Genomic DNA, 21180 nt, shown 5'->3' on the forward strand with positions numbered 1-21180 from the left:
ATCTAGAGTCTACTATGTAAATCAAGCTGATGTGGCATTTACAGCAATCTTTCTGCTTCTGCCTCCTCAGTGTTAAGATTACAGACTTCACTACCCCACTTGGCCTCAACAGTCATTTTTTAAGTCATCTGTGCCTGATACTTGAAAGATACTTGTAGATGTAACCATCTTGTTAAATAAGAAACATGGAGCCAAATACAGAGTTAAAAGCCAAGAGGTCAGAGCAATGGCTAAGAGCTGAGACTAAAAACCTTACCCTTCACTGCCGCTGCTGTCCTACCTCTCCGCAAGAGCTACTTCCTGTGTGTTTGTCCTTTTTATTGACTTTTTGTTCTGCCTTCTCATTGGTTGTAAACCCAACTACATGACCTCCTCGTCACTGCCCATCTATACAGACCACCAGGTCTTCTATGGTTGGTATTGAGGTTAAAGGCATGTGTCTCCATGCTGGCTGTATCCTTGAACACACAGAGATCTGTCTGTCATGTGATCAGGATTAAGGGTGTGTGCTACCACTGCCAGACTTCTGCTATGGCTTGCTATTAACTCTGACCCCCAGGCAACTTTATTTATTAATATACGAAAAAAATCACATTTCAGTACAAATAAAATATCACCATAGATACTTCAATAAAATACAAAGGACATAGTTGATTACCTCAATAAAAAGTAAAGAAAGAATCACATTTTAAATCCTTCCAATTAATTAATAAATGTTTTTATTTCTCCAATAACTTTTAAAATGTGAATATTCTGTGATTTAGCCACAGGCTTTACTTCCAAGTAACTTCTTCATTGGGCCTCAGTTCCCTGTGTGAATAGAAATAAAGAAAGGAAAAACAGTAAATCAACTTACAGAAAATATTAAAATTTTATGTGTATGTGTGTGCCTTAGAGTATATACATGACCATGTGTGCGCAGGTGTCCTAGCATGCCAGGAGAGGGCAGTGGGTCCCCTGGAACTGGAATTAGGCAGTTGTGAGCCACCATGTGGGTGCCAGGAACCAAACCTGGGTCCTCTTTAAGAGCAGCAAATGCTTTTAACCACTGAGCCATATCTCCAGCCCCCATGTAAATTTTTTTTGAGAGGGCCAGAAGTTTATATTTGTTTACATTCTATCAAACTGACTTATTGAAGTTTTACATTAGATTAATCTAAACATTCCTTCAATTCTCTCATAAACTTTTACTGTCTCTTTCCCAGCTCAAAGAACAGTAATCTCTTTATTTACATGATAGCTCTGTTCTTTTGAGTGCACTTAATGGCTTCTAGATTCTTTGCAGCTCATTTTATCTTTCTTGAAATACCAGACTTGTGAACCACACCTGCACGGGATGCTACTAGTCTCTCTATCCCTTGAGCTTCCAATCCAGAACGCGATAGCCACTGGCAGATAGCTACACTATCTGGTCTTGTTAGGTGTGCCATAGACCCTGGCAACTGCTGGTGTCACCGCTCAGTCACCATATGTTAAGCTCTCAAGCAGTGATGCCACAGTATTACCATTTATTTCAGCTATATCATGGCTTAAGACATATACAGTAACACATATGAAAGCATATATGATAGGTTTGGGGCAGCTGGCTTCACTTTTGTTTCTACACTAAAATACACTTTTAAAAATTCTAACTTTGCAGAAGGGGGAACTATGAGGGGAGGCCTCAAGGGAAAGGGCAACAATAAAAGGTCATGAAAATTAGAAAAGACAAAATACTGCATTTCTCCCATCACGCAAAATCTAGATTTAAATAGATGTGGCATGAAAATAGAAGGGAGTCCATTTGGGAGAGGAAGGGAACCAGTGAAGGGGACGAAAAGCACAAATATCTGCATAATGAGGGCACTGGAAAATGGCTCAGTGGTTCTGAGTGCTTATTGTTCTCACATAGGATCTCCACACTGGGAGGCTCCAGCTCCAGGGAACCTGATGCCCTCCTCTGGCCTCAAAGAGTACCCACACACAATATGTGACACATAAATAAAAACCATTTTTAAAAAAGTCACTATGAAAAAAATTAATACAAGAAAAACAGGAAATTTCAAAGATCTGAAAGGGCTAGATCATGAACTAAAGATTTACATTCCAGAGGTAATCATACAATTTCATCCAATGATTAAATAACAAGCCTGAAGTATCTATCCATCATTTGTCTGTTAATCATCAGAGTAGAAAAAAAACCCCACATCTTTATCTTTGGAAAAGAGCCCAAATGCACCAGAGCCTCGTGAACTAACCTTTGAAATAGCATACTCTTATTCCGGAAGGCAGTTAGCTTTTCGTCATTCCTCTTGTCTAGATAGCATCCAAAGACAAATCCCATGGGAACCAATACATGAACCCAGTAGTCACGTATAAGCTGAAGCATCGTGATTGCTAAAACAGAGGGGGGAAAATAAAATTAAAATACATCTGCCTTTGAAATGTTGGAGGAAAGGGATTACTAGGGGCTGGGAACAATACACTGTAGGAAGGGGATGAGGATGGAAGGATGGATATAATCAATGCATGCTGTATGAATGGGAATTCCATTAATATGCACAACTAGTGTTTTAATAAGTACCCTGTGCTTTGGAGATTTTCTTGAGACAGGCTCAACCTTGCTACAGTTATGTTCTGGAGTCCACTGTGTAGACTAGACTGACCTTGAGCCTGCCACAGATGTTCCTGACTCTGCCTTCCTAGTGCTGTGACTACAAGTATAAGCTACCACACCTGGCTTAAAACAAATTATCTTCTAAATCTTTATCTGAAATGAGAAGATAGCTGCGGACATGACAGATTAAAGCATAACAAGCCTCTTTAGGTTTTCTTGGCATCAGAATGCAATTAAAACCTAAACTAGACAGCAGTGGTTGGTATAAGATTCACTGTATTTGGGCCAGTGTGATGGCTCACCGGGTGAGGGCACTTACTGATCCCTGAACCCACATACATGGTTGAGGGAGAGAACCATTCCACAGGTTATACTCTGACCTCCATGTATGCATGCATGCACATATGCACAAATAAATGTAATAAAAATTATACTGTGGGGCTGGAGAGATGGCTCAGCAGTTGAAAGAACTGGCTGCTTTTCCAGAGGTCCTGAGTTCAATTCCCAGCAACCATCTAGAATGGTGGCTCACAACCATCTGTAATGAGATCTGGCGCCCTCTTCTGGCGTGCAGGCATACATACAGGCAGAACACTACGTAATAAAATAAAGCTTTTTAAAAAATTATACTGTATCACACTATTTATGAAATCTTATTTTTCATTTCATCGGTGATTTGATATGCTGTAGAGCAAAGAAGTGGAGAACTTAGAAAATTTTACCTGTAAAGTGAATATTTGCATCTCTGTGTTGCTTCTCAACTTCCACATACGTAAAATATTTGTGGGTGCTCTCACAACACAGATGCAAACTCAATATTATTTTACTGGGTTGACTTTGTGTGTGTGTGTGTGTGTGTGTGTGTGTGTGTGTGTGTGTGTGTGTGTGGTTTTTCAAGATAGGGTTTCTCTGTGTAACACTGGCTGTCTTGGAACTCTCTGTAGCCCAGGCTGGTCTACAACTCACAGAGATCCACCTGCCTCTGCCTCCAAATGCTGGAATTAAAGGTGTTTGTCACTACCACCTGGCTAGAATTTTTCAGTAAAGATAAATTTATTGAAAACTATTTTTTGAAGGATAAAAAAAAATTGCAAAGAACATAATGTCACAGTATCAGAAAATTAAATGACTATAAAAGATAAAGAATTTTATAGAATGGTGCCTATTAAATGGTACTGGAGCCTAGGCTATCATATTTCTGTATAGAATGTGGAGTAACTCTTATCCTCATTTTATATGGTATGAAAACAGCTTAACTCAGGGTTGGAGAGCTGGCTCAGTGATTAAGGACTTGTTCTTGCAGAGGATGTAGATTCTGTTCCCAGTACACAAGTTCAAGCTCACAACCATCCATAACTCCAGTTCCAGGGAATCCGGTGACCTCTTCTCACTTCCAAGAACACGAGGCTCAAACATGGTGTACACACATACATGCAGACAAAACAAGCAAAAAGTAAAATACACTAAAAACCCAACAGCTTAACTCAAGTAGCTAATGATTGCAAGCTGCTGTTCAAATTCAGGTCCGCTCCAAACAATGCCTCCTGTGTCATAGCCCATTTTCTCTCCCTGAGTTGATATTCCTAGTTATTAAGTGCTTTTTAGCTTTTAACATTTTCCAAAGGGCAGATAAAGAAGAACAGAACTGGGAATCAAGTAAAAAATAGCAAATGTGTGCTGAATTCAATAAAAACGCCTCTGAATTCAATAAAAACGCCACTGAATTGCCAGTTTTATGTTAAGATTTGTACACAGCTGAAACAATAACACACCCACATATGAATGATACTTCACGTGAGTGGCCGAGAGGAGGTGACAACCCTGGGAGAAGGAATGCGTTACTGCCAGAAGTGCTTAGCACAGCCTGTGCTCGGCTTATGTAGAGTCCATTCCTGCTTCACCTCCTATATGAGTCTGTATGCGAACACAATTCTACTCGTCAGATTGAGGTAAAATTTGCAGTTAATATATAGTTCAGAATATGCCATGTTCCTTATAGCAAATTCCAGTTTACTTACAACTTGTCCATTTGTTAGTTTATGTTGTAGTTGCCTAGCTACAGCTGGAATTCTCAACCTTAACCACACATCAGAACCACCTGGGGAGTCTTTTTTAAACTAGGGGATCTTTGGCCTCATCTCCAGGATGAGACTAGAATAGAGCCATTACTACTGGCCTGGCTCCATTGACAAGAAAAGAAATGAGTTAGGACTATGGGGCTCTTGCCACATATGGGCTCTTACAGACTCGGAACAACTCACCCACTGATCTGGATACAAATGCTTCTTGAAGATACAAATGTAAAGCCAATCTTACTTTATTTCCTAGAAGACAGTGGTTCTCTTAGCCTTTGTTAAGTAGTATCACTTTTATTTAAAGTAGCTCTTGGAATGCTAACCAAGGGCTCACCAAGTGAACTGTTTACCTGCTTTGTAAACTTGAGCAAGTCAAGACTGGAGATGATAAAGACCCTTGATAATAATATGAACTTACTTTCAAAGCACTCAACTACGAAATACTAGACAATGTCTATGTTTATGAGCCTCTGTTCAAGTTCCACAAACTCAGTGGTCACCTACACTTCCTGTCCTTATTGCAAACTGAAGGGCCAGAAACATGCTCAGCAGGTAAAGGCACTGGCCCTCAGGTCTAAGGACCTAAATTTGATTCCTGGGACCCACATGATAGAAGGAGAGAACCATCAATTGAAAGTTGTCCTCTAACCTCTGCACCAACATGTATGCTGTGGCATGAAGGTACACACACACATACACACACACACACACACACACACACACACACAAATAAATGTTAAAAAAAAAAAAAGAGGCATTAGCTTCATCATTTCCACAGCTGTTAGATATCATTTTGTATTAACGAGTACTTACTGATTTCCAGCTCAGAAGAGTTTAAAATAAGCTCAGCTACCTGTAGGCTACAAGCCATTACTACTGGCATCCTAAGAAATAGGTTTAGTCTGGCTCTATTTAGAAGAGATGAAGTAGGCCTATGGGGCTTTTGCCACATATGGGTTCTTATAGACTCCAGACATAATGACAATGGTACTAAGAAAAGGATTCTTTATAGATTCCATGGTAGGATTCAGTCACCATGAAGGAATATCCATAAGAGATAACGACAAGCCTCAGTCCTAGAAAGGTGTCTCATATTACAGTGGTACACTATATATTCAATGGGCTTGGGAGCAGTGCAGTGAACATCTGCATGGATATTTTCCTGCAAGTAGATGAACAGGGAGGGCAAAGACGGACTTCTGTTAGTCAGAATGATTTTCCATAAAATGGGTAAGAGGAGACATAGAGTGAGGATCTCGGCCACGGGCCCAAATCCACAGAGCTCCATCTAGTATAGGCAAAGGTGGTGAGGACTGGACAAGCTTCACTGAGGTAAGTCTAGGTTTTGAATGAGCTAAGAATGTTAGCATGAGGCAGGGCCAATGAACTGCTTTAAGGATTATATTCCTGGCTGGTGCTTATGAGGCATTATACATATTAATAGTCTCCTTTTACCTCTTCAGATTTATTTTTTTAATTTGTGTGTGTGTGTGTGTGTGTGTGTGTGTGTGTGTGTGCGCGCGCGCATGCCTGTGCACATGAGTACAGGTGTCTGAGAAGGCGAGAGGCATCAGAGCCCTTTGGAGCTGGTGTTGTGAGCCACCCAATACGGGTTCTAAGGAACCAAACTCAGGCCCTCTGGGAAAGCAGCAAGCACTGAGCCATCTCTCTAGCCCCAGGGGTGTCTCTTTGTATGAGGGCCCATAAAATAATTTTGTTATTTCAGAATTTGGAGCAACTATAGCATTTCTCTTTTGTTGTTGATGTTTGTTTTTTTGGATTGTTTTGTTTTTCTAGACAGGGTTTCACTTTGTAGCCCTGGCTGTCCTAGAACTCACACTGTAGACCAGGCTAGCCTTGAACTCATGGAGATCCACCTGCCTCTGCCTCCTGAGTTCTGGGATTATGGTGTGGGAACCATAGTGTTTCTTAAAGGAAAAAAGGACTGGGTTTCATTTAGAGCAGTAAGGACTCACATGGAGGGACGGGGGAGGAAGGGAGGATGCTAAGAGTTGCATTGGCTCTGTAAAGCACATGCTCTAATACAGAGCTGCACACACTGCCTTGGTCATGTATCTTTTAATATGAAAGTGATCCAGGGGTTGGGGATTTAGCTCAGTGGTAGAGTGCTTGCCTAGCAAGCACAAGGCCCTGGGTTCGGCCCTCAGCTCTGAAAAAAGAAAGTGATCCAATTTTTTTGTCAAACTTCTAAGGAGCTGAATCTTTTTATTTTATTATTATTATTTTTTAACAGTTACTGTGTTGCTAGGCTGACTTCAAACTTACTATCCCCCTGCCTCATCCTCATAAGTAGCTGGAATTACAGTTGTGGGCCACTTTTGAGAGGTGCCTCAGCATAATCACTAAGTCATACAGTCCTCTCTAGCACTGTAGGTTTGTTAAGTAACCATGTCTCAATGCAGTGGGCATTTTTTTTTTCCAGATGAAGAAATCCAAGTTCAGTCATGGTAAAGTAACTTGCTTTAAGTTATAGAGTGAAGAGATGGGATTAGCATAATACCCAGGCAATCTTTATCGTGACATGGCTTAAGCTCTTGTGTTCTACTGTCTCCACGTTATGTACAGAGGTAAACATTTAAATAACTTTTTTTTTCTTTGCAGAGCCTCACTATGTAACCCAGAACTCTGTACACCAATCTAGTCTCAAACTCACAGGGATACACCTGCCTCTGCCTCTGCGGCACTGGGATTAAAGGCGTGCACTACCATAACCAACTTTTGTTTTTTGTTTTTTAAAAAACAACAACAAAACCCACAATTTTTTTCTAATATTTTTCTCTAACACAATTTTCTTTCCCCTTCCAAGAAGAAAACAAACTGGCGTGTTATTTTAGTGAGTCCGCTCTGGATTCACTTTAGAAACATGTAGGCATTTAAAGAGATAAACCTTGTATCTAACTGGATCCCACAGGACTTTATAAGTACTACTCACAAAGTGTCGCCTAAGCCATGGAAAACAGAACTGAATGCGTAGGGCAATGGGACCCTTGAGATCGTGACATGCACAAGCTGGAAACCAGGCATAAAGTCATGTTTTTAAAAGGCAAATGGTTCCTGTTTAGGAGAGTGAAGTTGGGCGAGGGGGCAGATGTCTGGGTCTGGGCGAATGTGCGGGGCTTCTGGAACGTTCGTTCCCTGCTGTGGGCTCAGAGCCGGATCCCCGCGTGCCCTCTCCAGTCCCAAGAGGGCAAAGCCATCGGGTGGTCCCCAAAGACGCTCTGGTTAAGCCAGCATCAGAGCACCCTTGGTAAAAGGTGTGGAGCGGGCAGCCCGGAATGGTCCCCGAGGGCGACCCTGCCTTCCCCAGCACCCTCCCGCCTGCACCATCTCGACGGGGGGCGCCCGGGTCCCCAAACCCACCTGCAGCCCGGTGACAAGCACAGCACGATCAAGGGCAGCGGTAGGGAGCTAGGCCACTGGCGGAAGCTGTGACCTCAGGAGCTGCCACTCTCCGCGCCACCCTGAGGAGAGGGGTGGCGACGTCAACCAACGCCTCGCTCTCTTCGTAATCTCTCGTTGATTCCTTTAATTTTTAAGCTTCCATAGTCAGGAGAGGTTCTGCATAAAACCTGGATCCAAGCTTGACATGATCCGGTGAGCTTTTGCGCTGTCGTCTTCCCCAACCCGGTCCCCCGCCACCCCCACAGATGGTGTCGCCCGGGTCGTCCCCGCCTCAGCGGCTCGCCTCAGGCCCAAGATGGCGGCCGCCACACCGGAGCTCCTGCCGGCCGCCCTCCGCCGCTGAGCGCGCGCCTGCCCCGCTCGCACTTGAACCTGGGTTTTACTGGGGGTTGGGAAGGGCCGTGGACGGTGCTGGGGGAGCCTGACCAGGCAGGTGAGGACGGGAAAAAGAAAGGAGCCTTCGGGTCTGGGAGGAGGCCCTCCCGGGGTTCCCTCCTCGGCCCGGTGTCGCCCTGACGCGCTCCCGCAGTTTCGGTTGCGACCGTCTCCGTGGTTCCTGGAATAAGCGTTCCGCAAGGGGAAAGGGAAGTGACTTTTCCACGGGTCGGAACCTCCGGGTGTTTGTGGCGCTCCTGCGGTTCTCCTTTGCTCCTTCCCTCCCTCCTGTATATTTCCTTTGACCTTTCAACCTGTTGGAGCTAAGAGTTAATCCGAGTCCAGCCTGGACCCCTTTCCGTGGTGCCGCGGTACCCCCAAGCCTTCCCTGCCCATCTTGGGTTCAGAGACCACGAGGCCAGGTGCCCTCTTGGCTCCTTAACTTCAAAGACTCTGGAGATGTTTATGCCGCGCCTTGTTAGAATTGTCGCTCTTAGTGCTTCCACAGTCATTGTGGTTCCCGAGACCTCATTCTTACTTTCCTTGTTTACATACTTTTCAGGAAACCAGAGGTCAAGCCACCTCTAACCCCAGTGGTCTGACCCTCTGTGACCGGGAGAACTTAAGCCACTATCTGCCTGCCCTCTAACCTTTAAACGTTCCAACTCCCTTGCCTGTTTCAAAGCCCTTCTTTACCTGAACGACTGAGGGGAGGCTTCTCCCACTCTCTAAGCCCCAGGACTAGTCCAGACCCATCTTTATTCTTAGACTTTTGCATACTTCTCATTGGTTGTCCTCAACCATGCACGCTCATTCTTGAGAAAGCAAGTATATATTCGGGATGAAGCAGAGATAGTCAAAATCACTACCCTGAAGGAATTTCACTGCTTTCAGCCTGCATTTATATTGCTGTGAGCCCTATGCTTGGTTTGGGTGATGTAAAGACGATCACTTTTAGACACTCAGTATCTGTTCAGCAAATATTCTTTGTGCCTCCTTTGTGCTAAGTAATCAAGCAACCAACTTTACCTGGGGACAATGAAAAGGCTGCACCTGATCTGGATCAGAAGGAATTTGCTAGACCTGGGAAAACAAGGTCACTCCTGCATGCAGAACAGGGATTAAAAACCTGAGAAGGTTGGGCATTGTTAAGGGAGATTTGAAAACAAAAGACTGAAGGTGCAAATTGGGGGTTGTGAAGAGCTTGGGAGTGGTCTTGATTTCCAGTTTGGATGGTATTCAATAGTTAGCAGGAAGCCAGTGCATACTTGTAGGGAGTAGGCATGGTAAAGGTATGGAAGACCAACTTGAGGCAAGAAAACTAGATGAAATTGCAGTCATTCGGGTAAGGCACTAAGTACCTCCATCAAAGGCAGGAGAAGAAAGACCAAGAGAATGAAGTAAATGCCGCATAGGATTCAACTAGTGAGTATTAATTTGCTGGTAGGGGTGGCTCGCTTTTAGTCTGGAGGCCTCACGATGGGTGACACCATTGCAATCCAGTCTGAGACAGATACATAAAAACAGGATGGTGCCAGCTCTGCTCTTTAGCAGTGGCAAAACCACAGTGTCTCGCAGCCTAAAGCATTGATTTGGGAGTCTAGACCTCTGCTGTTACAGTCGCCACTAGCCACATGCAATATCGAGCACTTGAAATGAGGTGGGTCAAAGATGTACTGGAATTTGAAGACAGTACAAAAACAATGTAAACAGACTCGTTAAATGATCACGTGTTGAAATGGTGACTGTTAAATATAAAACATCAGGCTTTACCTTCTTTTACTTTTAAATGTGGCTGTGAAAAACCTTAGATTACATCTGTGGCTATGAGTTCTGTTAGTCTAGACTAATGACGAGAGAAGAGTAAGGGGGCAAAATTTGATCCAGACCCCGAGAGAAGAGTAAACTGATGTCCAGGCAGCTTCCTGTGACTCCGCACCCCACCTGCAAGTAATAACACTCTTAAGTTATTTGTTTTTATTTTTTCCCCTCAGGCAATCAGACATTTTTAAGGGTTTTGGTTTTTGTTTGTTTGTTTGTTAATTTTAAACTTTATGTGTGGTGCATGCATGAACCACAGTGCACAGATGAAGGTCAGAGGCAGCTTGTTGGAGTAGTTACTCTGCTTCCGCCATGTGGATACGAGGGATTGAACGCAGGTTCAAGTTAACCCCTGAGCTGTCTTGCCAGCCCTGCCTTCAAAGGCTTTTGAGCAAAGGGTAATGTGTGTAGGGATGTTTTAGATTAACCTGGCAGTGGTGTTTCCATTGAGATGAAGGGAGGGAGAGCCGCAGGGGAAGAAATGGAGAAACCGGAAGGTAAGGTAATGAGGCCAGACGTTCAGGTGTTGACAGTAGAATAGAAGAGGGATGGTGTTTGTCAAGGTGTTCTGAGGGAAAAACAACCCCAAATTGATAGGGGACAAATTGATACTTCCCAGAGAAATAAAGGGAAGACCTTCAGCCTTGACTACTTAGCTAAAAACCAATGAACTGATAAAGAATTATAAAATACAGTCAGGACGAAAAGACTAAACTCAGTGAAGTGGAGAGAAGTATTTGGAGTCTAATTAAACATCTTTTCTGTGTCTGTTCTGTTAGTGTTCAGTCATGCACATCACCTGCTTTCCTTCAGTACAGAGTTGCCTGTATCATGCCGTCTTCCTGTTAATGAAGTTTCTTTTTTGGGGAGTGGGGGTTCGAGACAGGGTTTCTCTGTGTAGTTGTCCTGGCTGGCCCTGAACTCACAGAGATCTGCCTGGCTCTGCCTCCTGAGTGCTGGGATTAAAGGCGTGGGCCACCACCACTCGGCTTGTTAATGAAATTTTAAATGCTTCTTTATTGCCTGTAGAACTAGATCCAGGGTATCCAGGCCCCTTCAGCTGGGCCTTTCCTGCGCATTAGGTCAGTCTGTCTGTCTTTCTGTGTCAGCATGGCAGGCTGAGTTCTTCACTTTGTGTTTTGTGTCTTAACTGATGTTATTCCAATCTTTTGAACGTCTTTTCTCTTTCTGCCCTGACCTTATAAATCTTTAATAAGTAATCTTAGTTCTTTTAATAACAGAAGCAATTGAGAATTTTTAAAATTCATTTTCTAAACTGTATATGTAAGCAGGTTATAACCAGTTTGGCTCATGATTGTTTTATCCCTTTAGTAAATTAACACCTTACAATTGTTTCTCTTTTTAGATATTTTATTTTATGTGTATGAGTGTTTTGCCTGTATATATGTATGTATGAATGTATGTGCAACATATATATGTCTGATGCCTTGTTGAGTTTAGGGCTTTGGGTCCCCTAGAACTGGAGTTATGGATCATTATGAATCACTGTGTGGGTACTAGAAACAGAACCCAGGTCCTCTATAAGAACAGCAAGTGCCTTTAACTGCCGAGTCATTTCTCCAGCCCCAATTTTTCTTTTTTAAAATAGAATATATAGGGCGAGGCATGATTGTACATTCCTAGAATCCTAGCATTTGAAAGGCTGAGGTCAGGGTAGAAAGAACCAAGGCCATTTGGGCTTTTCAGTTCCAGACCAACCTGGCTTCATAGGAAGAACTTGTCTTAAAAAACAGACAAACAGCTTGGCCAGCTATCTTGAAAATGGTTGGGCCTGAGGGCTGTAGTGCACGCCTTTAGTCCCAGCACTTGGGAGGCAGAGCCAGGGATCTCTGTGAGTTCAAGGCCAGCCTGGTCTACAGAGGGAGATCCAGGAGAGACACCAAAACTACACAGAGAAACCTGTCTCGAAAACAACAAAACCAGACAAACAAAAGCATGTGCTACTTCTGCTCATGATCTGAGGGAAAGATGTAGAAATTAAAACACCATAATTATAAACAAGCAAATTACATTACATCCACAAGACTTTTTTTTTTTTTTTAAGATTTATAAAGAACTCTTCTGAATGTGTATTTTATCATATCTTCGGCTGAGTTATCAGTAAGTAATGAATGTCTGATAAGAATACATTTTTACCATAAGGACCTACATGATATTTTCCATCTGTTGAGTATGAGTCTTTCTGTAAAAGTTTTAATGGGAATTCATTCAGTTATACCTGCAAGCACTTTGTATTTTGAGTTCATAATTAAGTAACACTGAGAGCTGAAGTAGTTTTAAAGAGTTGGGCATTCAGCTCAATGCTAGATAGAGCACTTGCTTAACATGTATGGGACCCCAAGTTTGAATTCAAGCACTGCCCTCCCCCCAAATAGAAGTTTATAGAGTAGAAAATTAAGCCGGGCATAGTGTTTAATAGTCCTTTAATCTGGAGGCAGAGAGAGGTAGAGCTCTGTGAGTTCAAGGCCAGCTTGGTCTACATTGTGAGTTCTAGGACAGCCAGGGCTACATAATACCATATCTTAAAAACAGACAAACAAAAATAATAGAAAATGCATGTGCTTACTTCTCATACCTCAAATAGGAATACAGTAAATCAGTGTATTTCAGATTTTAACTTACTAGAACAGCTACTATGTGCTTCTGCCAATTAATGTTATCAAATGGCTCAAGTCTAGTAAGATGTGATTACCCAGGCCTATGATCCCAGTATTTAGGAAGGGGAGGCAGGAGGATGAGGAGTTTAAAGTCATCTTTTGCTGCATAGAGAGGCCATCTACATTACATGAGATCTTGTCTCAAAAAGAAAATAAATAAAAGGGAGGCCAGGCAGTGGTGGCACACACTTTTAGTCCCAGCACTCGGGAAGCAGAGGCAGGTTGATCTCTGGGAGTTCCAGGCCAGTGTGGGCTACAGAATGAGTTCCAGGAAAGACACAAAGCTACACAGAGAAACCCTGTCTTGAAAAACCAAAATAAAAAAAAATTAAATAAATAAACAAAAGGGAGTTGGAATGGTTTAAATGTAGACTCCTACATTACCTGCTGAGCCATCTCACTGACTTTTACCAAAAACTTTGTCCTACAAATTTACTACAAAAGAGTATTCATATTAGTCTTTTTGGAAAATGTGTAGTAGATATCCCCATATACATTGCATTGGATTTATGTTGAGTGCCTACTTTGTGTCAGGTTTTGTTTTGGGAATTGGGAACATTACGATACTGTCAGAATTACAAACATTAAGATGTTTTTCTGTTGCTTACAATGTAGCACAAGTGTTGTTAACATTAAGCTTCCTGAAAAGTATGTGAGTTTCTATGAGTATATACATTTCCCGTGTGGGTGTGTTGAGGATTGTGGGAGAAAGGAGTGTGGGAGAAAGGCAATATTGTGTCCCCCAATATATTGTGCATCCTAATAAACTTATCTGGGGTCAGAGGACAGAACAGCCACTAGATAGACATAGAGGCCAGAAAATGATGGTACACACACCTTTAATCCTAGCATTCCAGAGGCAGAGATCCGTCTGGATCTCTGAGTTCAAAGCCACACTGGAAACAGCCAGGCATGGTGACATTGCCTTTAACCCCAGGAAGTGATGGCAGGAAGCAGAAAGGTATATAAGGCCTGAGGACCAGGAACTAGAGCTGGTTAAGCTTTTAGGCTTTTAGCAGCAGTTCAGTTGAGATTCATTCTGGATGAGGACTCAGAGGCTTCTAGTTTGAGGAAACAGGATCAGCTGAGAAGTTGTCCAGGTAAGGTTAGCTGTGGCCTGTTCTGTCTCTCTGGTCTTTCAGTGTTCACCCCAATACCTGGCTCCGGGTTTGTTTTTATTAATAAGACCTTTTAAGATTCCTGCTACAGAGAAGCCATGGTTTTTAATCAGATTCTCAAGAGAGTCCCTATATTTAAGACCTCTTACATAGAGAAAAATATTTGAAATCCTCTACCCTCTGTATTTGTATATTAATATTAATGTTTTATGGACTGGAGTCCCTAGGTAAGGAAAGGTAATTAACTTGCCCTGAATCATGTAGAAGTTGATTTGAAATCTGGATCAGTGATTCCAAAGTTCCCTACTATTCACAGGCACGCCCTGGGGAGCCTCTGAAGGACCCTGTAAACAAGGTTATACTTTTACATGTGGCTGGGATGGAATGGATTTAACATGTTAAATTTTAAGCAGACTCTGGAATTTCGGCACACTTAAAAATTGAAATAATTTGCCTGTTAATGTGGACCATGCTTTATGTTTAATTGTATTTTTATTTGTAAGCACCGTTTAGGTAACCATTAGCGGACCAGAAAGATGACATCCATCATCAAATTAACTACCCTCTCTGGGGTCCAAGAGGAGTCTGCACTTTGCTATCTTCTCCAGGTTGATGAGTTTAGGTTTTTGTTGGACTGTGGCTGGGATGAACACTTCTCTATGGACATTATTGATTCCCTGAGGAAGTAAGTTACAGTTTGTACTTTAAATCAGCTTTAAAAAAGCCAGATCCTCGACTTTTTCTATACTTGTATAATGTCATTCTGATGTTATATACTATTGCTATCATTTCTTTGGTTTACAGTAAGTTTTATTTATGGCAGAAAGCTAAATTGTAACCATTGTCATTGACAAAGTTTTGATTGGCCAATAAGTTTTGGTTTTGAAATTCGGGAAAACGTTGTTGCGTTGACCACGGAAAGTGTGCTCTTTAATTTTTGGAAAGAGAATGAATCTGTCAAAACCTGAGGAGAGGCTCCGGCACTTCCCTGTGAAAGCTCTGTCCTCGATCACATTACCTGACTTTCTGTGTCTCTGTGGTCAACATTGTGACTTTATTCTTTGAATGGTATCTACTGATACAAATATGTCAGGAAAAACAGTTACTTTTGCTACATTATTACTATTAATGAATGAAAAAGGAGAACATGAAGCAAAAAAAGAAAAAAAAATCTCTAAGGCATCTCCTTTAATCCTGTTGCCCTTGAGGGCATATGCTTCGGTGGTTAATGATATTTATAACAATTGTCATTTTATTTTGTTATCAAGCTAGAAAACTGAAGCAAAGTCAGTACCAACTATTTGAGCATTTAAATATCGCTCCTTTACAATTTCCTCAATTCCAAGCTGATTTCCTAACTTTAATAGCATAGGTAATACCCATCCAAGATCAACTTAAATGTGGTGTCTATGGTTTCCCTTTGAAGTGGCTTAAAGCACAGCGGATACTCTAACAGTAGTAATTACAGTTCATGGTGTCACTGTCTTAGCCCTGGGGTCTGCTCTCTACCTCAGCTAGCCTTGAGTCTAGAGTAGGGGAATCATGACGGTGCTTCTGCCCTTTATGCTTAAAGAGCTGACGGAGCTGCCCCTTGGTTGTGTTCACAGGCATGTTCACCAGATTGACGCGGTGCTCCTGTCTCACCCCGACCCTCTCCACCTCGGTGCCCTTCCATTCGCTGTGGGGAAGCTGGGTCTGAACTGTGCCATCTATGCTACAATTCCTGTTTATAAAATGGGGCAGATGTTCATGTACGATCTTTATCAGGTAAGTGAAGCAGTTAACAAGGGGGGCTTCTGTGCTCCACTCATGATCATTTTTAACCTTGGCTTGTGTTTTTCTTTAGTCTCGACACAATACCGAAGATTTTACTCTCTTTACATTAGATGATGTGGATGCAGCCTTTGATAAAATACAGCAGCTAAAATTCTCTCAGATTGTGAACTTGAAAGGTAATGTAGTAAATTGATGAACTGATGGAGTGGAAGTTCTGTTGTTTTCCTTTTTCTTTTTGTTTTTAGCTTTTTAGTTTTTACAGTGCTGGGATCCAACCCAGAGCCTCACTCATGCTAAGTGGGCAAGGAATCTACCCTTAGCCACATCCTACCCAGCCTGGAGTAATGAGTGAGTTGCCTTCTGAAAAGTACTGAGAGGACTTCATAGTGCAAGTTATAGGCACTGTGGTGTGGGAATAAAAGTTAGCACTTTCTGCCAGGCCATGGTGGTGCATGCCTTTAATCCCAGCACTTGGGAGGCAGAGGCAGGCAGATCTCTGAGTTTTGAGACCAGCCTGGTCTACAGAGTGAGTTCCAGGATAGCCAGGGCTACACAGAGAAACCCTGTTTGGGGGAGATGAGGTGGGATTAGCACTTTCTACCTGGAATTTCCATTAGAATTTCAAAATATTTCAGACTAAATAATAACAATATGTTAACAGCTTGGATGTCCTCATAGCTAGGTGGGAAACAGTGTAAAATGAACAAAGCTAATATATCTGGATCTTCCTTATAATTTACAGTTAGGTTGAGGAGACAAAGTGACTCAGAGCCCTAAATGTAATAACCGAAGCAAATGAAATACTTGAAGAGCATAGTGGAAAATTTATTACTTAATAAGGATATCAAATACCAAGTCTGCAAGAGGGAATCCTGTTACCAAAGTTCCTAAATGTGAACTCTGGCATTAAAAACATGGCACAGTAGCTAGTGTGGTGGCTCATGCCTGTAACCCCAGTGCTTGGGAGGCCTGAGAGAAGGATCATGAGTTCAAGGCCCAGTTAGGCCCAGTTCAGGCAGCCTGGACTGTACATAGTGAAATTCTATCTAAAAAATAAAAATAAAAAAGCCAGCCAAGAAAAGTGATAACAGCAGCAGTCGATGCTAACGATTAAGCCAAAAAATGACCGTTAGTGGACTAGTCTTAGTTTTTGTTCGGTTTTGTAAATTCTTTACCATAATGAGGTTTGAATTGCTATTCTATCAGTTAGATTAACAGGTGCGGAAACAACTTGGCAATTACTTGTGCAATACATATATCAAAACTTAGTCCTGGAGATGTAGTGTTTGCCTGGTGTGCGTACGTCCCAGGACTCAGTCCATGTCACTACAAATACAACGTACAGTTGATGCTGAATAATAGTGTGCTGGCTTTCTGACCCAGTATTCCTAAGCACAGCTGGATACTCTGGGGGAATGCACAATGAAATGAGAAGAACAGTTGTCTCCAATAAGGGAGTAGAGTAGCTGGAGACAGGAGAGGAGGCTTTCTGTTCACTGTAAGCGTTGTAACATCTGAAGTTTGTACCAATGAACATGTTGCTGTTAACATAACCTAGAAATACATCTGTCCTTGGGGTTGTGAAAAATATCTGAGTATTGTCATTATCTTGTTATGTAGGCAAAGGCCATGGTTTGTCTATCACACCCCTGCCAGCCGGTCATATGATAGGAGGAACAATATGGAAAATAGTCAAGGATGGAGAAGAAGAAATTGTTTATGCCGTTGACTTCAACCACAAGAGGGAGATGTAGGTATATCTACACATGTGCTAAAAGCAATGCAGTTACTGTTTCATTCACTGAAGGGAAAATTAGAAGCAACTTTTTGTTTTTTCATCAGAACTCTACAGCAATTTAAAAATGTCAAATACTAAGTATTTTCATTGTAGAGCTTTAAACTTTTTATATGTCAATATCTATTCTATGAAGCAGATATTTCCCTGGAGGTGTTCAAAAAGTAGTGAATTTATTTTATATGATCTTGACTTATTTCTTGATAGAAATTTGTGACTTCTTGTCTTTGGGGGCTGGGTAGTAATTACCATCTAATTTAATGATATTTGATAACAGATTTCCTTTAAAGGGGAATATGATGGTTATAATTTTACATTATTCCTTTGATATTCAGAAAAATAGTGTAAATTTTGTGTGTGTGCTCACTGTCCTACAGACTTCCTTTGCTACATCTGTACATTAAGTTCATGACTATTTCGTGTTAGATTGCAGTCATCTCAAGATCTTTACATTAAGGAACATTAAGGACTAACAGATTGAATTTATACTTGTAATCATGGGATGAGAAGGTTGGAAAACTGAGTAAATGGTGAATGAATTCAACCACTTTAGAAAGTGCAGCAATAAATTATAGGCAGGTTTAGAATGAACTAGAAAAGGAAGCAGTGTTGCTGTGTCCAGTCTGACTTGGAAGAGATTTACAAAAGAAGATTGGTAAGTTTGCTTATATACAGATTTAAACTAAAACAGTAACCTACACTATAAAGCCATTAAACCAGGGGAAATACTGTAACAATTAGCCAAAGGTTTACATACGTATAAGACTAGGGATGTCTCAAGAAATTAAAAATACACTAATTGCAAAATGGGCAAGCATTAGTCAAAAAGAGAATGTTGAAATAGTATGTACTTATTAGATATGTTTATATTATTTTAAAATATTGATAGCCTTCTAGGAAGAATTGAGCTTTTCAGTCTTGGTGGTTGAGCCTTTCTGGAAAGCCATTGACACTAGTTGTATATACATTTCAAGGAATGTGTCCTAAAGAAATAAAAAATACAGCTAGGGTGGTGGCACGCCTCTGTAATCCCAGTACTTGAGAGATGGAGGCAGGAGGATTGGGACTTCAAAAACATCTCTTTCAAAAATAAAATGGTGAAAAGGTGACTTAAACAGGTAAAAATAAATGATCAGATAAATACAATATAGTACAGATAAAATAGAAAGTTTTTACAATTGGGAGCTGGATACCTTTATACATGCCTAGCTATTGGGAGGCTAAGGTAGGAGGATTGTGACATCACCTGGGCTGCTATAGCCTATTTCTTTAAAAACAAATGCCAGGCAGAAAGTTTTTACAGTTTCTAAAAGTTAAGTTTAGAAAAAAATGTTAATGTCATGGGAAAGGCCAGAAGACAGAAATAAATATATAGGAATGTACATGGGATGTCTATGTTCTAAATGCATTTTTAGATACACAAGAAAATTTGTGTGTTTAGAAGGATATGTCCAATATATCATAGCACTTGTCTTGAACTGGTCCTCTGAAACATTTTTACTTTCCTCCTTTGTAGTTGGGGTTGGGGTGGGGGGTTACTTATAAAGCAGCTACTTTTGTGATAGGTGAAGCTATCACTGTTCATTTGAAATGACAGGTGTTCTTCATCTTTAAACTTTGTTATAGCCACTTAAATGGATGTTCCCTGGAAATGCTAAGCAGACCCTCTCTACTTATCACAGATTCATTTAATGCTACATATGTGCAGCCTAGAAGGAAACAGAGAGATGAGCAACTCCTGAGTACGTATGTCTAGTATTCTGTTGGAATAGCTGTGGAAGTGTGTGCAGATAGCAATTACTGCTTATTCTCTTTAGCTATGTCATAAGAGATTGGCTAACTCTAGTAATTTTCTAATTACATTTTATACATTTATGCAGTGTGTGTGTGTATGTATATGTGTATGCTTGCCACAGAGTACATGTAGAGGTCAGAGGACAACTTGTGCAAGTCAGTTCTTTCCTCCCACCATCTGGGTCTCGGGATCAAACTCAGGTCATCAGGCTTGGCAACAAGTGCCTCACCCACTAAGCTATTTTGCTGGCCCCATAATTCCTGTGGTGTTTTGTTTTGTTTTAGGAAATGTTAATGTGACCATGTCGAGATGCTCCCTAAAGGTTGGCTTCCTCTACCACTCAGCATGTAGATAGCTCCTTCAGGCATTCATTGGTCTCTGAAAAACTGAGTGAAAGTGAGCCCAAGAGAGAACTGGAAGTGTGCAAGGTCTGCTGGCTGGCTGCTGCTTGTTCTATTCTGACAGAGTTATCTTGATTTTACTGAGGCGCCTCTGAGCCGTCACCTCTCGCTTCAGCTTTGACGCATTCTGCTGTGCTTTGTGTTATTTTTTATAAGCCATATGTAATGGCAACAGGAAAGCTGGGTTCCACTTTTAAATGTGTGAGCAAGCACTCTCATCTGTCTACTTAACAATTCACTAACTTTAAGAAGCTCCTCAATTCGTGTGTGTGTGTGTGTGTGTGTGTGTGTGTGTGTGTGTGTGTGTGTGTGTGTGTTTTCTTGCTAGGTAGAGTTTGCTTTTACCCCACACTTCAAGCTGACTTTGAGAACAAGGACATCTATTGCCAAAGATGATTTTCTTCTAGGAAGGGAACATGTTCTAAGTTTTATTCTACATGCATGCATACAAAACATGTATCATGTTTTATTCCTAGAAAGATATACTTAACCAAGTCAAAAGTAATTGTGTTGATCTGAACAAATACTTTTTATATGTGTCCTAGTAATTACTTATGCAGTCTTTATCAAAGATGCTGGGAAATTGTGTTTAATTTTGTTGCAAAGCACATGCGTTATAGGGATCTTCTGTTCTTGTTTAAGCAAATGTCCTGGAAACTCTTCGGGGTGATGGAAACGTGTTAATAGCAGTGGACACAGCAGGCAGAGTTCTGGAACTTGCTCAACTTCTTGACCAGATTTGGAGAACTAAAGATGCCGGATTGGGTGTTTATTCACTGGCACTCCTGAATAACGTCAGTTATAACGTGGTGGAGTTTTCTAAGTCACAGGTTTGTTCTTTTGTGACATTGTGTAAAGAGGTTAAATGTAGTATCTCTTTTTCTTGTTTCGTTTTTTGTTTTTTGAGACAAGATTTCTCTGTGTAGCTTTTGGAGCCTATTCTAGAACTCACTCTGTAGACCAGGCTGGCCTTGAACTCACAGAGATCCGCCTACCTCTTCCTCCTGAGTGCTAGTATTAAAGGCATGCGCCACCACTGCGTGGCTCATCTTAATTGCCCTTCAGATATTTTCTGCAGTTGATAAAAACAGCAGCTGAATGTTAACTGTTTACTGTCCTGTGTTCTTCACATATGTTATTTCACTTAAGCATAAAGTTTCTATTTTTGTCTCCTTTTTATAAGTTATGCAAGTTGCTTGTTTTCTAACTCTTGGTTTTCTTATCTATAAAATGGGGGGAAAATTAAAAAAAAAAACAATGCTAGAATTCTTATTATTTGTTTTGTTTTGTTTTGTTTTTTCGAGACAGGGTTTCTCTGTGTAGTTTT

General features: G+C 41.3%; 2 protein-coding genes across 3 annotated transcripts in view; one reads left to right on the forward strand and one right to left on the reverse strand.

Moving 5' to 3' along the window:
* Nucleotides 1-696: 696 nt before the first annotated feature.
* Ndufb1 (NADH:ubiquinone oxidoreductase subunit B1) lies at nt 697-8349 on the reverse strand. The gene is made up of 3 exons (XM_028888245.2): nt 8053-8349; nt 2238-2376; nt 697-810 (listed from the first exon to the last, which is right to left on the reverse strand). The coding sequence occupies exons 2-3, from the start codon at nt 2366-2368 to the stop codon at nt 774-776; spliced, it is 168 nt and encodes a 55-aa protein (XP_028744078.1). The 5' UTR covers nt 2369-2376; nt 8053-8349; the 3' UTR covers nt 697-773.
* Nucleotides 8350-8382: 33 nt separating this feature from the next.
* Nucleotides 8383-21180, forward strand: part of Cpsf2 (cleavage and polyadenylation specific factor 2) — a 29413-nt gene continuing 16615 nt past the window's right edge. Inside the window, exons 1-7 of one of the 2 annotated variants that reach the window (XM_028888243.2) lie at nt 8383-8527; nt 14590-14771; nt 15694-15853; nt 15933-16038; nt 17483-17612; nt 19284-19399; nt 20496-20683. In XM_028888243.2, the coding sequence (XP_028744076.1) occupies nt 14623-14771; nt 15694-15853; nt 15933-16038; nt 17483-17612; nt 19284-19399; nt 20496-20683 (849 nt within the window). In that variant the 5' untranslated portion in view covers nt 8383-8527; nt 14590-14622. The remainder of the gene's footprint in view (nt 8528-14589; nt 14772-15693; nt 15854-15932; nt 16039-17482; nt 17613-19283; nt 19400-20495; nt 20684-21180) is intronic. The other variant, XM_028888244.2, reaches the window with a different exon arrangement.

This window comes from Peromyscus leucopus, chromosome 14 (assembly GCF_004664715.2).
Source record: "Peromyscus leucopus breed LL Stock chromosome 14, UCI_PerLeu_2.1, whole genome shotgun sequence".
Classification (NCBI taxonomy): Eukaryota; Metazoa; Chordata; class Mammalia; order Rodentia; family Cricetidae; genus Peromyscus; species Peromyscus leucopus.

Excerpts from the sequence above, each read along its gene's own strand:
- Ndufb1 (XM_028888245.2), bottom strand. The coding sequence starts at position 2,368 with ATGCTTCAGCTTATACGTGACTACTGGGTTCATGTATTGGTTCCCATG. Across the intron at positions 811-2,237 it reads AAGAGTATGCTATTTCAAAG|GGAACTGAGGCCCAATGAAG; the intron begins GTTAGTTCACGA and ends CTATTCACACAG.